This window comes from Diabrotica virgifera, chromosome 1 (genome assembly GCF_917563875.1).
Source record: "Diabrotica virgifera virgifera chromosome 1, PGI_DIABVI_V3a".
In the NCBI taxonomy this organism is placed as follows: Eukaryota; Metazoa; Arthropoda; class Insecta; order Coleoptera; family Chrysomelidae; genus Diabrotica; species Diabrotica virgifera.
The window spans coordinates 233,167,148-233,184,328 of NC_065443.1; the positions used below are offsets into that span (position 1 = coordinate 233,167,148).

General features: G+C 33.8%; 1 protein-coding gene across 4 annotated transcripts in view; it reads left to right on the forward strand.

Moving 5' to 3' along the window:
* Positions 1-17,181, forward strand: part of LOC114333079 (uncharacterized) — a 212,749-nt gene that overhangs the window by 183,507 nt on the left and 12,061 nt on the right. For all 4 annotated transcript variants that reach the window (XM_028282914.2, XM_028282906.2, XM_028282923.2 and 1 more), the window contains one exon: positions 8,975-9,175. In XM_028282914.2, the coding sequence (XP_028138715.2) occupies positions 8,975-9,175 (201 nt within the window). The remainder of the gene's footprint in view (positions 1-8,974; positions 9,176-17,181) is intronic.

A 17,181-nucleotide genomic window follows, 5' to 3' on the forward strand; every position in this document is an offset into this window, starting at 1 on the left:
AAAACCAAATTTTTTCAAAAATAAGCACTTCAAACCGGTCAAACTTACACATCATATAAACAATATACATACATTTAAAGTAAATGGTAAATTGGTAACGATTAATTTCTTTTAGGGATAAATAGGGGGAGATTTTCACGATTTTTTTTACCAAAAAAAAGGGGGCAACTTTTTTTCGGCATAACTCGTTTATTTTTAATGCTAGAAATTTTGAAATAAATAAAAATAAACGTTTTTAAACACTTGACAAAATGTTCATAAGTTTTTCGCGAAAATTGTTTAATTATTCGATGATTTCACGTTGAAATATTCGATTTGGAATTACATGAGTAAACATGTATTTTTCATGAGCTACAACTTTGCTTTTACTCGGTTTATAGACTTTAAATCATTTTTTAGTTTTTCTATATATGTTACACTTTTGATAAGAATATTTTTTCGATAAATTATTCACTTTTTGAGATATTTGCGAAAAACCGTCTGAAAACTTAGTTCTTTTGTCGAAAAATAAACATTTTCAATCTCAAATAACTCGAAAAGTTATTACAGAAAAAGACTTACATAAAAAGCTCTGTAGAACGAAAGTTGCTTATAATCAGTCAATTTATCCATTTCCGGGCTTATTTTAAACACGCGTTTTGTCACCCCGAGGAGAGGTGACTGTCCCCCCTCCCCCCCAAGTAAAAGCAACAAACGGCACAAATTCAACTTTGAAGTGGACGGTAATTAGAACCTAAATCCAAATTTCCATGCAATTCGGAGTTGCCCCTGAAAATTACACTCCAAAACGGTCATTTATTGGGCTATAGGTACATTTTCAGTTGTTAATCATTAAACACAATTTTTCCTAAGTTCTAACGTCACGTTATCAGAATAAATATTTTCCATCTTAGATTCGCTAATACGCCTCTGCCAAATAGCAATGCAAACGAAAAGATTCCAATTTCGTTGTGTCAATAACACTAAGCGGTGCTTTGTCGGCTACGGAAGTAAAAAAAGAATCAGAATTGGACCTCTGCCCACACATGTCGCACATGATTGTGCAACGAAGGAATTACATAGGGCTAAAATTATCTGCAGATAGTGTCTAGGTGTCAGTGCGGACAGCTGCAGATCTCCAGAACCAATAATCGAATTCCTTCAAAAGTGTTTCCTGACTATTTCGAATATTTTTTTTTACATTTCAAAGGTTAGTTGTGTACGTGTGGTTGTGATTGTCGAATTTTACGGTTAAGTTCAAAAATATTTGACCTCTGTAACAATTTTACGCTTGTCTTTTAAAATAGTTAACTCAATTTAAAAGAGTGCAACCTTACAGTATCTAACATACTAGTACCTAAGTCAGTTAATAAGAACTTTGTATGAAACTCAGTCAAAGTTAGAGTATATGGAACATATTCAAATGCGTTCAAAGCAAAGAAAGTTATAGACAGGGTTACATAGTATTACCATCATTATACAACTTATATTCTGAATATATAGTAAGGAAAATACTAGACAAATGGGATAGAAGAATCACTATGGCAGGCAGAAAAATGAGTAACCTGCAATACGCAGATGACACACTTACACTAGCTGCGAATGAAGTCGAAATTATTACCATCACCGAACGACTAAGCCGGATAAGTTAAGAATTCGGACTTCAGATTAACAGAATTTCTAAGTAGTAATTAGCTTTGTATACTTGGGCTCCCGGATAACCAATAATGCCGATTGCTCCTTAGAAATCAATTGTAGAATTTCAACAAGAATAGAAAAACAGCTAAACGCAGTAAAAATGAGTGGCGCATACAATATTCCAGCTACAAAAAAGGTGTTATGAATATTACGTGGCGCGAAAATGTATGTTAATTTTGATGCAAAATAATTCTAGTTTTATTTTAAAAGATTTTTTCATATTTGCTAAATTTGAAGTAAAACGAGCCACAAAAGAGTAACTTTGATACAGTTTGAATTTTAAAACTCTTTTGTGGCGCGTTTACTTCAAATTTAACAAATATTATGGAAAAATCTTTTAAAATAAAACTATAATTTTGTTTTGCATCAAAATGAAATTACATGTTCGCGCCACGTAATTTTCATATCAGATCTTTTGTAGCTGGAATATTGTATGTGCCACTCATTTTTACGGCGTTTAGCGGTTTTTCTATTCTTGTATCAGGAGTTTTACAAAGTTATATATAAATTAAATATAAGAAGTTGAATGCAATGTTTCTCGATTACACGTTAAGCTTTATAAATGGTCGCCTTTGTCGCATTATCTCCCAAATGATCTAGTGTCCATCGAATGTACACTAGATTTTTTCAATTCGAAATATATTGAAAAAAAATATTGGGACGGCCGTTAAATGAACTCGGATTGCCCGTTGCCAGATCAAATTTAGCGTCGTAACCACTACAACTACATAAACCATTTCGGGAATAATCGTTAATTGGATTATACTTTTGTCTCTTAATAACTTCTAAACGGCTAAACCGATTTTGATCACTAAACATGAGTTTGAAACGTATTAACAAGTAGTATCTGATGCATCTAAGGTCAATTACGATAACTGAAGCTATTACAGAAATTATTGAGCTTGAAAACCAGTCTGTTCCCATAGGAAATAGATTTGATCATACTTACGAAGCCTATAACTTAAAAATTTGAATTTTCCTGGATATGAGGTACACACCGTTAGATTCGTGTAAAGTCCTACAAATGCTCAGTCATTGGAGCAATTCGTAAGTTGAAATTTTGAGTAATGTCGAAAAACCAAAATTTTCAAAGTTTAGTTTTTCAATTTTTCGGCTATATTGAGCCGTGTGTATGTGTTATCCTGACGGCTCAGACACCATTTGAAAGTTAACTCAACACTATTGATTTGGTCTATCTGCGGTTCTCCTGTCGCTTCTTGAACCGAAGATATATACCCCAAAAAAAATCCCGTTTTTGTACCTACCAAGTCTATAGCTGGCTTATGGGTAGTCAAAAGTCACAAACTACACCGGTTCTGAATCGGCCCTGACCCCCTCTTAAAACGTAAAAAAAAATTCAGATCGGTTTAACTTTTCCGCACACATACATACATACACACATATCCACAAACATTTTCCCTTTTTTAAATAGAAATTGAGTCATATTTCTGAGCTCGGTAACTTTTGAATGGTATAATCGATTTTCAAAATTAGACATGCGTTGGAAAGGTAATGATTAGTACTATTAGACGCCGCAAAGGTCGGACTTAAATTTTGGAAGTTTTTGGGAGTTTTGGGGACGAGAACGAAAAACAGACATTAATTAGGAAGAGCCGTAAAATCCACACCCTTAGACCAAAATGGATGGTTGACACATGAATGGGTGAGTCTTTTCCTGAACTTTAAGATGGATGTTGGCCCAATTTTAAATTCACTTAGATTTAGAAAATCGAAAATTTCCTGTATATATTTATAGTGTCGCGTGTAGGGAGGTTGTGCGCCACTGGCGAGACCCTGCCGTTCTCTGGTAATAGATCGAACAGCAACAGCAATTATTAAAATATAGAAAGATCGAACAAAAACAAGAAATACTAATATAAGCTCAGGTTGATCAATGCCCTTATTTTTCCCATTGCTATATTTATACGCAGCTAAAAAATCGACTCTCAAAAAATCGAGAGCAGTAAGATCGGAGACGTCGAAATGAGAGTCTAGAGAAGAATTCTACACGTGTCCTGGATAAAACACAGAACCAACCTGTCAATTATGGAAGGGCTATATATAAAAACCTTCCTTCAAAGAGAAATTTCACAAGAGCAAACTGGGTTTACCAAAGGTAGAGGTACTCGAGAACACCTGTTGAATATAAGACAGATAATCGAAAAATCTAGGGAATTCAATATTCCACTGTACATATGCGTTATCCATTATCGTAAGGCGTTCGACAGGGCCAAGTGGAGACACTTATGGCGAATACTAAAAGAAATAGGCGTACCCCAACGCCTTATTTCGCTTATAACTGAGCTATACGTACACACTACTCGATCAGTTAAAGTGCTTGACACACTTTCGAAAGAATTTCATCCAGAACGGGGTGTCAGAAAGGGATGTATAATATCTATACTATCTCCACAATTATTCAATATATATGGAGAGCATATTATGAGAAGAGCACTTGAAGGATGGGAAAAAGGCATCTCAATAAATGGTCATAAAATAAACAACCTACGTTTCGCAGATGACACGGCCCTTCTTGCAAATAGTCAAGCAGAGCTGATTGATCTTATACGACTGGTTGAAAACGAAACTCAAATATTTGGTCTGCAATTAAACATATCAAAGACAAAGATTATGATAGTGGATATACTACATAACAATCATCCACACATAACCACAATTGATCGGTTTGAGGTTGTGAGCTCATACTTATATCGGGGAACATTAATTACAAACACAGGGTCACTACAGGAAGAAATAAAACGTAGATGTGATCTAGCAAAAGTCGCCACAGTAAAAATGACCTCAATCTGAAAGGACTGTCAAATTTCAAGAGCGTTAAAGATGAGGTTGATCAACTGCTTAATATCCCCAATACTGACCTACGGATGTGAATCTTGGACCCTGAGAAATTCGGGAAGAAGAAAGATAGACGCCACTGAAATGTTCTATTGGAGACGAATGCTACGAATTCCTTGGACCGACCATAGAACAAATAATTCAATTTTAAGAGAGCTAAAAGTTAGCCAACGGCCAACGACTCTCCAGTAAAGTCCATCTCCAACAATTAAAATACTTTGGACATGTTATGAGAGCAAGCACAGAAAACATGGAAAGATTCATTATACAAAGAAAGGTGGAAGGCCGAAGATCACGAGGAAGATCCCAACAAGATGGATCGATCAAATTACGGGAATATGCAAAAGACTTATGAATGAGTTAAAAGAAATGACCAGAGACAGAGATCTTTGGAGACGGACAATATACGACATCACGTCGACCACTACACTCCCTCCGGGGGGTTAAGATTGAAGAGAGAGATATATAAAAAAGACGGTTATTAAAAAAAGTAGACCGGTCATACCTAAATAACTTCGGCCACATAGCCAGAAGAATGGGGACCTTGGAACTGTTGGCAGTAGAAAGAAAGGTAGAAGCCCGAAGACTAAGAGGAAGATCTTCAACACGATGGACAGACTAAATGAAGACTTCTATCTGGCATAGGATCCCAGCCTATGGAGCCAGCAAGTCAACAATAGTTATAGAGTGTCACCACGCCCTGATAAGGGCTCAAAGAAGGAGAGAGAACCCTACAAACTAGAAAGTTGATCATATACTAAGAGAATATAAAAAAAAAACAAAATTACTCAAGGCTCAAGGTACATAGTAAGGCTAAAATTAAAGTAAACAAATCAGCAACCTACGTAGCCAAGTAAAAATGGTTACAATGAATATTGACCATATTTTCATATACTCTAGAACTACATTAGACAACATTCACAACAAAACTGAGAATGTAGGTATTATAGGCCAATGGAGTTAACGGGTTAAACATGAATGTTAGGTAGAGGGAAGAAAAACCACACAGTATCACAGAAAATCATTCACACGAAAAAAGTAAAGAATATACAAGCAAAAAAAGAAGTCTATTGACTCATTCTTAAGCAAAAGAAACAGGAAATACTTAATGATACTCTCTAATAAGAACATTAGGATGAGCAAGTAATGTGTAAAAGACACTTGTATATAAAAACAAATACATAAGGGAATATAGAAATTGAAATAAGCACACATCGACGAAAAAGTTAGAGATATAAATAAATCGAAAAAAAATACGAAGTAAGAGAAATCAAGTTCAAATGAAACACCAAACTCAGTAGAAAGAAGAAATAGAAATACAAGTTCAATAATTAAGTAGGTATGTATAGTTTTCACATACAGAAAAGAAATGTAATATATCTCAACACAAAATCAATAGAGAAAACTCTCTTAATCCATAATAACGAGACAAGAGAACGGATCAAAATTTTGTTTTACTGAAGAAAAAAATCTATCTATTCTACAAAATTCCATACTTTTAAAAAACCGCAACCTCAACAAAAAACAACTTATATTTGTTTTAATCTTTGACGGATTTCGATCATCCTATTCTCCTGTCATTAACTTTCTTTGAACCATGTTCCATATAATTTTATGTTCCAGAGATTATGCGTTTCTGAATCCGCCTTACTCCACACCTGTAAAACATTTAACAGGGGTCTATAAAAAAATCTTGGACAAATCAGTGCCAAGTCATGAAGCTAAAAAGCAATTTTTGGATGTTGATAGAGATTTCATTCTACATTATTATGCATTCAAATTTACATAGTGATATTTTAAAAGTTATAACTTTATTGGATATAGCGGTTACAAATTGTACGGGTCAGTTTTGAAAGCAAGATAACAAATTCTGTTTATTACTTCCCAATCTAAAAATTTGAGGGAGAAAGAAGAAAGAGGAAAAAAGAAGAGAATCTAAAAAGTTGGTATATAAGAAGAATAGTGGATTCTTGACAATTCCATCAAAGTTATTATTTCGGTCTGTATTATCATTATCAAATAGGAATAGGGACGACGCAGTAAATATCTTTGTAAATCTTTTTCTTTTCGCATCATACCCGTGGATGTGTCTTTACCTGCCTGGCTATGTCTTCCATTTGGACCTCTCTTGTGCCCTTTTCCTCCATTGTTTTATATTCATAGTTTTCAGGTCGTCTTCCGCGTCATCTAAGCATCTCCTTCTAGATCTTCTTTTTTGTCGTCTTCTACTGTACCTAATATAATATATATAATAAATTCTTGTAAATCTACTGATTGATAATATAGAGCCAAAATAAAAAACTTTACAGGTATTTGAATAATAGGCCAGGAACCGAAGCTTTTCACCTCGCAATTTTTACAGAATGGATAGATTTGCTTGAAAATTCGAAAATAAGTAGTGGATAGTCCAAGGATCAAAATTTATAAATATGATGCCGAGAGTAGCTTTTACCATGGGGGTGGTTGTCACCCCATCTCAGGGGTGGAAATTTTTTATGATATTTTGACCGCAAAAGTTGATAAAAACATTCATTCTAAGCAAAAAATGTTCTATACATTTTTTTGATAAAATTAATAGTTTTCGATTTATTCGCTATCGAAAAAGTGTTAGTTTTATATCGAAAAAATCAATGTTTTTCGATATACTCATTTGATTCACTCAATTTTTGCCGTAGAAAAAATTTTTTCAAACCAGGTTCTTGAGAATTAAATAACCTACAATTTTATATTCAAACATGTTTTCGTATCTCTGATGCCAATCTTTCTATTCTGAAGAAAATGGCATTTTTACCAAACTACAAAAATTTGTTATTCGCTTTTAACCCCAGTTTTTTAAAAACTAATCACTCTAAGCCAGTCAAACTTCTAGAATCTATTAATAATACATAAATAAATAAGAATGAACAAGGCCAATGACTAAAATCACCGCTAACTTACATTATTATGCTTCCAACTGGTTTCCCCTTGATGTTTAAAAAAATATATTGATTTTTTAACCGTAACTTTTTATTTTTTAGTTTAAAAAGTTTGGTAAAAAAGAATTTTGTAGGTTTTTACAAGGTCTATAAGCTTATTAATATAAAATATTTTTAAAACCCTCGGTCGCAAAAAGAGGTGACATTGAAAGGGTTGGTAAAGGTGGGTTTTGCATGTTATTACAAGTTTTAATTGTCAATAGCCTACTCAATTTTTGCCGTAGAAAAAATTTTTTCAAACCAGATTCTTGGGAACTAAATAAGCTACAATTCTATATTTAAACATTTTTTCGTATCTCTGATGCTAATCTTGATATTCTGAAGAAAAGAACATTTTTTTCCAAACTACAAAAATTCGTTATTCGCTTTTAACTTCATTTTTTTTTTAAACTAATCATTTTAAGCCGGTCAAACTTCTAGAACCTATTGATAATACATAAATAAAAAAGACCAAATAAGGTCAATGACTAATTTTAATTAGGGTGGTGATTAGGGGGTTGCTTCCGAACACTTTTCGCTAAAAAAAATAGGGACTGATATTCTTTTCATTATAAGTAGTCACTTCATTTTTGAGCTAGATACTTTTTTTATTTCTGGAGATAGATATTAAATTAGAAGTTATCCTCGAAAAATACATAGTTTTTCCCGTCTTTTGACTTTGAAACTAAAATATTTAGCATTTGACGAAAAAGAGCCAACATATTAATAAAGTATAGCTCGATTACTATTGGTCTTAAGGAAAATTAAAAAAAAAGGTTTTGTTTATTTTTTCAAAAGGTACATTTTTGTTAAGTAAAGTTGTTTTGACAAAACGAAAACTTTTGTATTTATTCGCAGAAAACTTATTAAAACCATTGATTTTTTCGATATAAAACTAATACTTTCGATAGCGAACAAATCGAAAACTATCAATTTTATCAAAAAATGTATAGAACGTTTTTTGCTTACAATGAAAGTTTTTACCAACTTTTGCGATTAAAATATAATAAACAATTTCCGCCCCCGAGATGGGGTGGGAACCACCCCCATGGTAACAGCGCCTTTCAGCATGATATAGATTTTGATCCTTGAACTATCCACTACTTATTCTCAAATTTTCAAGCAAATCGATTCATTCTGTAAGAATTGCGAGGTTTTGTCCTATTTTAAGCTTCATTACTTGAAGCCTTTCTTCTTTTTGTTGGTTGCTTACTCCTACATAAGAAATTCAAAATACCTTCAACTTGTTTACGACAGGTGGTCTGATTTCTGTAAAACACATTATTTACTTAAAAACTTATTCAATTATATATTCTACAATGTTTCTCTGTTTTTTATCTTTGTCATTACTTTGTAACATTAAAGCAATGTTTTTATATTTAATCCAGAACGCAGTTGTAAATTGATGGAATTTTATTAAATAGGTACCTACTTATTTATTTTACAATTATTTGTATCACAACTCATATTTTTGTTTTTTTTTTCAGGTCGTGGAGGCTTCAATGGTCAAGAACTAGGCAGCAGCGATGGCACACCAAAAGACCCTCTTAAACTTGTTATGAACCCGCATGGGCAGGTTCATGACATAAATTCTCTAAGAAAACAAGGATACAACGTCGAACCAGCGCTACTTTCTCCGGAAATCGCACAGGAGATTGTCAAAGGACTTAATTCTCCAAAAGGAAAAGGTAAAACATGCTTATACTAGGGCCACAGTAACGTCTAATGACTAATGCCTTTAATTAAAGCGTTATTTGACATTAAAAAGAGGTGTAGCCACGACTTAGCGCGCTAATTTCTTATTGCCATTATTAATGCCGTTAAACGTTAGGCGATAGATCGGGTGGCGGTTACTTTCGACTCTTCAAATGAGTTATACTCCGTTACCTACTTATAGCGTTGTTGTGGCTACACTTTTGCACTGTTTCAACAAGTTCTAGCTTGCAGCGCAGCAGAGTAATTTGTTTTGTGAAATAGGTACATACCATTATACGAAAATGGAGTGGAGTAATGAGAAAATAATTGAATTTTTAAAAGTGTTTGAAACATACCCTTTGAAATATCCCCGACAAAAATCACATAAAAATCGTGGTGTTCATGGTGACGCTTGGCGTCGAATTGTGCAATCATTATCTTTTTCAGCGACGGTAGAAAATTTGAAAAAGAAAAAAGACACACTTATGGGATACTACAGGACCCATTTAATTAAATATAAAAAATCGTTAAAATCTGGCATTGGAACGAACGAGGTATATAAAACAAGCTGGTTTGCATTTGATATCATTACCGTGTTCGTTTTCTGTGCATTTTTATCATCGACCATCTTCTTTTGAGTCTTGATTTTTGCTTGATCCGTTTATAAAATAATAAATTCATAAAATAATAATCAGCACTCATAAAATATAACAGCGTAGCAGCTTCGATTTCCATCTTGAAATTATTGGATTAAAAAACGCGTTTTCTGCTGACTACGCGCTAAAATAAGTGTGGTCAGTCACTTTAACGCGCAGTTTATTCCATCATTTTTGGTGTGATAAATTAATATGATAATGGACGTTAATTGGGGACTGTGGCCCCGGCTTTACAGAATAATACTCCGACTTACGCTATTTGCACACACCGATTTTTAACGGCCAGTATAAAATCGGCCGATATTTTACTGGTAGCAGGTCCTTGCAGACTCACCGGATTTTTACCGGCCAACAATCAGTTGCTGTGTTGTCCTGATACGAGGTTATTGAATAATGCTGAATCCTAAACAAAATGTTTTCTTTATCCTCCATAATCTGAAAATCGTTGTTCAGGACGCAGCTAACTTCTCTCCATGCATCCCTAGTCTAGTAGGATTCCTGTCCTTAAATTTATCAAAAGTTTTATCTCACAAAACAGATTTTGCCTCTACTAACGAAATAAGTACATCTTTATCAAGAAAATCACCCATTGCAATCGTACTTATATAGCAAGCACTACCAAAACTAAAATTAAAACTAAAAGGGGTAGTTTACACTTTGTAGTCATCGTTGACCTAAGATGGTTGATTGGGTCCTCGGGTAGAGTATCACCATGTTCCCAGAGGTTATATCCGTGAACATCGGCGTTTAGCCTTTACAATATTATTTTAACACAATGTGGATTGATTTACAATCGCAACCATTGTTTGGTTCTGGGGCTATTTTGCAAGTATTCAGATTCACTGATGATGGACCGATAGGTTCGAAAACTTTCTGATGAACACATTTTATTCAATCCATTGGGATTTTTAAATATTTTAGTAAATATACCTTTTACATAGAAGTGGTTTTACTTCATGTTCCAGTTTGTTTAAAATTAAAACGTAGTACCTACAATTTCACCGATCAGTCGACTGGAATTGGCCGATAAAATATCGATGTGGGTATGCAATACTGTATTTACTCATTTACACCAATACTTCCCGGTCGTACCGGCGATACAGTAGCAGTGGATGGCTGCTCACCAGTATTTTACCGGCACCGATCAGCGGTCGGTGTGTGTTCAATGTCCCGTGGTTCATGTGTGGTTCACTATTGGAATTTGGACGGCCGGTATAAAATCGGAGTGTGTGCAATTACGCTTAGCCATTCAGTTTTAAGTGAATCCGGTGTTAGATGATATATTTTTTGTGTGATGTGCAAACTAATAGGGATGTTCACAAAAAAATTAAAAAGTCATTTCATACATGTAAAACGATTAAGAAACACCCTAGGAATAATTGTCCAAAATTTCAACAAAATTGAAAAAGCCTTTCTATAAAAAATCTTTATTAGAAATCTAGCATTATTTTAAATTTCAAGAACGCTTCTCTATTGGTCTGACGTCACTAGTTGCATACCCCAAGCGCGCGCCATTCTCATAGTGTTATTGTTTACCTGTTTGACGTTTCAGGTCATTTTATTTTGTTCTCTTCTTGTTTTATCAGGGTTAAAGTGGGGTTTTATAGTGAATTTGTTTAGTTTAAAGTGGATAGACTGTTTGTAAGGACATGTTTTGGGTGGTACAAAAATAAACAAATAAAATGGAAGAAGGTTTTCAGAAAGCCGATTCGTATCAACTACCGACTGTAGTATAGATGTAACAATGGTGTATGATTTATTGGCATCTTGTAAAAAAATAAATCTACCACAGCTTTACTGAGTGTATATTCCATATAATTTTCCATGTCTTCTTTAAGCTAAAAAAATAGATGCTTAATACTCCACAAAAAAATAGAGAAAATTGTATGCATGCATATTGTATACATACATTTGCTGGTTATTACCTTACCTTGGTTAGGTGTATTAAAAATATTTTTATTCTTCTTCATGTACCTTGTCCGTTGTGGACGTTGGCTATCATCATGGCAATTTTAATTTCATTGCGGCGTTTCTGAATAACTCGATCGATTTTTGTCCAAATCATTGGCGTAAGTTTTTAAGTCATGAGTGTCTTTTCTTCCGGGTTCGCGTTTGCTCTCTATTTTACTTTGCGTTATCAGTTGGAGTATACGATATTTATCATGCCCCATGAGATGACCGAAATATTTAAGATTTCGTTTCTTAATTGTAAAATAATTTCTTTTTGTTTTCCTATTCGACGCAATACCTGTACGTTGGTGTGGGTCGCCAGGATATTCTGAGGATACTTGGGTACACCCACATCTCGAATGCCTCTAGCTTTTTCATTAATGTTTCCATTATTGTCCAGGCCTCTGCGCCATATAGCAAGACCGGAAATAATAACATTTTAGCAGCCGCATTTTTAGTGAGAGAGATATTATGTCGCAATGGGTGAAAATATTTCTCATGCATGTTGTTAAATGTTGCTCTGTCCTTTTCAACTCTGTAAGGTAAAAAATATTTTTGAACTTGGGCATTATACATTTTTATTTCAACCAATCTTTTCACTAAATTATTAATGATTTTAATATAATATAAAGTCATACCTACATCCACATGTAGTTATTTCAAGGTTTACTTTTACTGTATGTATTATTAGAATCTCGTTTTTAGGAATATCCCAGTTTAAGGAATACAAATTTGAGGTCCCGAAACTTTTTCATTTACTCCTTAAGGGGGTAGGTGCAAAAGCTTGGTCTAATGCTATTTAAGTTCATTAATTTTTTTTTGGAATTCTGAGAAAACTAATAAGTATTTTTGAAAAATGTAAATGCAGAAAGAACAATTACATTATTACCAAGGGCCGAAAGTCTCTGGAAAACTTCTATAATGTTTATTTTATTAAGTTAGTTCTTTAAGTTAGTTATTTTCAGTTCTAGCTGTAACAAACCATTTCTTTTTCTCTTTTAAATTGGCTGGAACGGTCATAAACATCTTGTCAGAACTGTTTTTTGATGTATTTACACACCCAGAAACAAAACACCACTTATTTGGCTTCATTTTTAATAATCAAATACGTAAAAAACTGCGCACATTCAAATACACTGAGTAAATAAGTATACAAAAGACGATAGTCGTCGATCAAAGACGTTACGACTGCTGACGTCACAGACCGTAGCCTCGCTGCAGGGTACCGTTTTTCTAGCCTCCAAGAAAATCAACATTATGATCTCATTTATCTTAAAAAATATACATTTTTAAACAGTTTTATGATTGTTACGTTTTTATATACCTTGTAATCTATTGAATGTAACTATATTTAAAAATTAGTGAACATCCCTATTCCCTATTCTGCTTACATACATAGTGTTCGATGAGTTTGAACGAGCTTGGTCTTTTATCTGAATAACAAAATGCATGTCTCAGGTAAATTCACGGTTATGAGAGAAAAAGGTAGAGAGAACGTTGATTAATTAGGAACACTGCTCCATGCAACTTAAAATTGATGGTACTGGGGGACGCAAACCCTAATAAAAATCCCCGGCTTCTTCAAACTCTCAACAGGGAATAATTTAAAAAAATTGTTTCTGAGATGATAATTCACAACCTTGGATTTCCAATCTCATGGGCCTTTTTTCAATATAAACTGCGCGTCATAGAAAACGGGCACCCTAAAAAATGGGTAATTTTTTATGTCGCGTATCTCCTAAACCTGTTGTCCGATTTAAATGATTTTTTGAATATGTTATAGCCCTATTCTATGTCAATATCTTTGTAATAACATTTTTGCAAAACAGGTAAATTTTCATTGTATACCGGGTGTACGAATCAAACTGTGTTTTTTTCTCAAAGTTCGCAACACCCTGTGGATTATTCTAGCATTTATAAAATACTGAAATTAAAATTCAACTATAGCCTCAGGCTTTCTTAACATTCTGTTTTTTGATTAATTCGCTTATGTTGGATAATACAAAAGTTATGTACTTTAACAACTAGCCATGTTCTTCATTAGTACAGGGTGTTATAAGTCTAAAGTGTTTTAGGAACTAAATAAGTTCGACAAACTTTAAGGGGTAATTCTGCATTAAAAATAATGACAGTTTGCTTTATAATCATATATCCGCAAAAGCTTCGTTTCCGAGATACGGGATGTTAAATTTTTTCTTACAAACTGATGATTTATTTATTGCTTTAAAACCGGTTGAGATGTGCAAATGAAATTTGGTAGGTTTTAAGAGATGGTTATTGCGCATTTTTTGACATTCAACTAAGAATTTTATATTCACTATTGGATCGCATACGGGTAATATGACCGATCATATTATTCGTATGTACGCCAATGGTGAATAAAAAATTCTTAATTGTATATCAAAAAATGTTAAAAAATTACCTCTTAAAACCCACCAAATTTCATTTGCATATCTCAACCGGTTTTAGGGCAATAAATAAATCGTCAGTTTTTAAGAAAAAATTCAACATCCTGTACCTATGTCGGAAACGAAGCATTTGCGGACATATGTTTATAAAGCAACCGGTCATTATGTTTTCATGCAGAATTACCCCTTAAAGTTTGTCGTACTTCTTTAGAAACACCATGTACTGATAAAGAGCATGCCTAGTTGTTAAAGTACATAACTTTTGTACTATCCATCATAAATGAATGATTCAAAAAACAGAATGTTAAGAAAACCTGAGGCTATAGTTGGGTTTTAATTTCAGTATTTTATAAATGCTAGAATATGCCACAGGGTGTTGCGAACTTTGAGAAAAAAACACAGTTTGATTCGTACACCCGGTATATAATGAAAATTTACCTGTTTTGCAAAAATATTAATACAGTGATATTGACAAAGAATAGGGCTATAACATATTCAAAAAATCACTTAAATCGGACAACAGGTTTAGGAGATACGTGACATCAAAAATGACCCATTTTTTAGGGTGCCCGTTTTCTATGACGCGCAGTTTATATAAATGATTCGATTTATTATTTAAAATAAAATTAATATTCCTCTGCAAGATAACCGACGCATGGAGAAACAGCATAATGATACCAAGTTCAAGAAAGGAGACAAAGAAAACCACAACAACCATAGAGGCATAAATCTACTGAACACCGCACTTAAGCTAACCACAAAAGTCCTAACCAACAAAATCAACAAACTAACAACTTTATCAGATGAACAACAAGGATTCAAATCCGGAAGATCCTGCGTAGATGCCGTATTTGTACTGAAACAAATCACAGAAAAAGCCACCAAGTACAATAAACCAGCATATCTATGTTTTGTAGACCTGATTTATTTATTGCTTTAAAACCGGTTGAGATGTGCAAATGAAATTTGGTAGGTTTTAAGAGATGGTTATTGCGCATTTTTTGACATTCAACTAAGAATTTTATATTCACTATTGGAGCGCATACGGGTAATATGACCGATCATATTATTCGTATGTACGCCAATGGTGAATAAAAAATTCTTAATTGTATATCAAAAAATGTTAAAAAATTACCTCTTAAAACCCACCAAATTTCATTTGCATATCTCAACCGGTTTTAGGGCAATAAATAAATCGTCAGTTTTTAAGAAAAAATTCAACATCCTGTACCTATGTCGGAAACGAAGCATTTGCGGACATATGTTTATAAAGCAACCGGTCATTATGTTTTCATGCAGAATTACCCCTTAAAGTTTGTCGTACTTCTTTAGAAACACCATGTACTGATAAAGAGCATGCCTAGTTGTTAAAGTACATAACTTTTGTACTATCCATCATAAATGAATGATTCAAAAAACAGAATGTTAAGAAAACCTGAGGCTATAGTTGGGTTTTAATTTCAGTATTTTATAAATGCTAGAATATGCCACAGGGTGTTGCGAACTTTGAGAAAAAAACACAGTTTGATTCGTACACCCGGTATATAATGAAAATTTACCTGTTTTGCAAAAATATTAATACAGTGATATTGACAAAGAATAGGGCTATAACATATTCAAAAAATCACTTAAATCGGACAACAGGTTTAGGAGATACGCGACATCAAAAATGACCCATTTTTTAGGGTGCCCGTTTTCTATGACGCGCAGTTTATATAAATGATTCGATTTATTATTTAAAATAAAATTAATATTCCTCTGCAAGATAACCGACGCATGGAGAAACAGCATAATGATACCAAGTTCAAGAAAGGAGACAAAGAAAACCACAACAACCATAGAGGCATAAATCTACTGAACACCGCACTTAAGCTAACCACAAAAGTCCTAACCAACAAAATCAACAAACTAACAACTTTATCAGATGAACAACAAGGATTCAAATCCGGAAGATCCTGCGTAGATGCCGTATTTGTACTGAAACAAATCACAGAAAAAGCCACCAAGTACAATAAACCAGCATATCTATGTTTTGTAGACCTGATAAAGGCTTTCGATCGCATCCAAGTCGAAGACGTCTTACACTTACTCTATAGAAGAAACATACCAATCAATATTATACAAACCAGCGAAAACATCTACTTTCATAATCGAATACAGGCAAAGATAAATGGAAAACTAACGCAGTTTATACCAGTACAAAGCGGAGTCAGACAAGGTGACTCGTTAAGCTCACTTCTCTTTAATATAATAATGGACGAAATAATAGAAGCAGTAAATAAAGGTCATGGTTACAGAATGGGGAACAAAGAAATCCAAATATTATGTTATGCAGAAGACGACGCATTAATCGCCGAGACAGAAGACGATCTCCAAAGATTAACACACATATTCAATATAACAGCTAAGAAATACAATACGATAATAGCAGCAGAAAAAAACAAATGTATGAAAATATCTAAATACCCACTACGATGTAAAATCGAAATTGATGGGAAAATAATAAAGCAGGAAGCAAGGTTTAAATATCTGGGAATAGATATAACTAGTTACGGGGATGTTGAAGGGGAAGCACGACAACAGAGCATAAATACAAGTAAAGCGGCGGTCATCTCTCTGGCATCTCTTAATGACACAATCTGGAAGAACCAACACCTAAGACAAGACACAAAAGCAATAATCTATAAAGCAGCAATTAGACCTATATTGACATACACGGCGGAGACAAGACGTGACACATCTAAAACCAGACGACTACTAGAAACAACATAGATGAAAATACTTCGACAAATATCAGGGAAAAGTCTGTTGGATAGAGAGAGAAGCGAAAACATAAGAAGATCGTGCAATGTAGAAGAAAGACATAAATGCAGGGGTGACAAAACCGAAACAGGAGTCCTGTAACAGGAGTGGAACGAACACATTAGTAGAATGGAAGAGGATATAATAGTACGAATAGCACGAGATAAGTCACCAAATGGACGA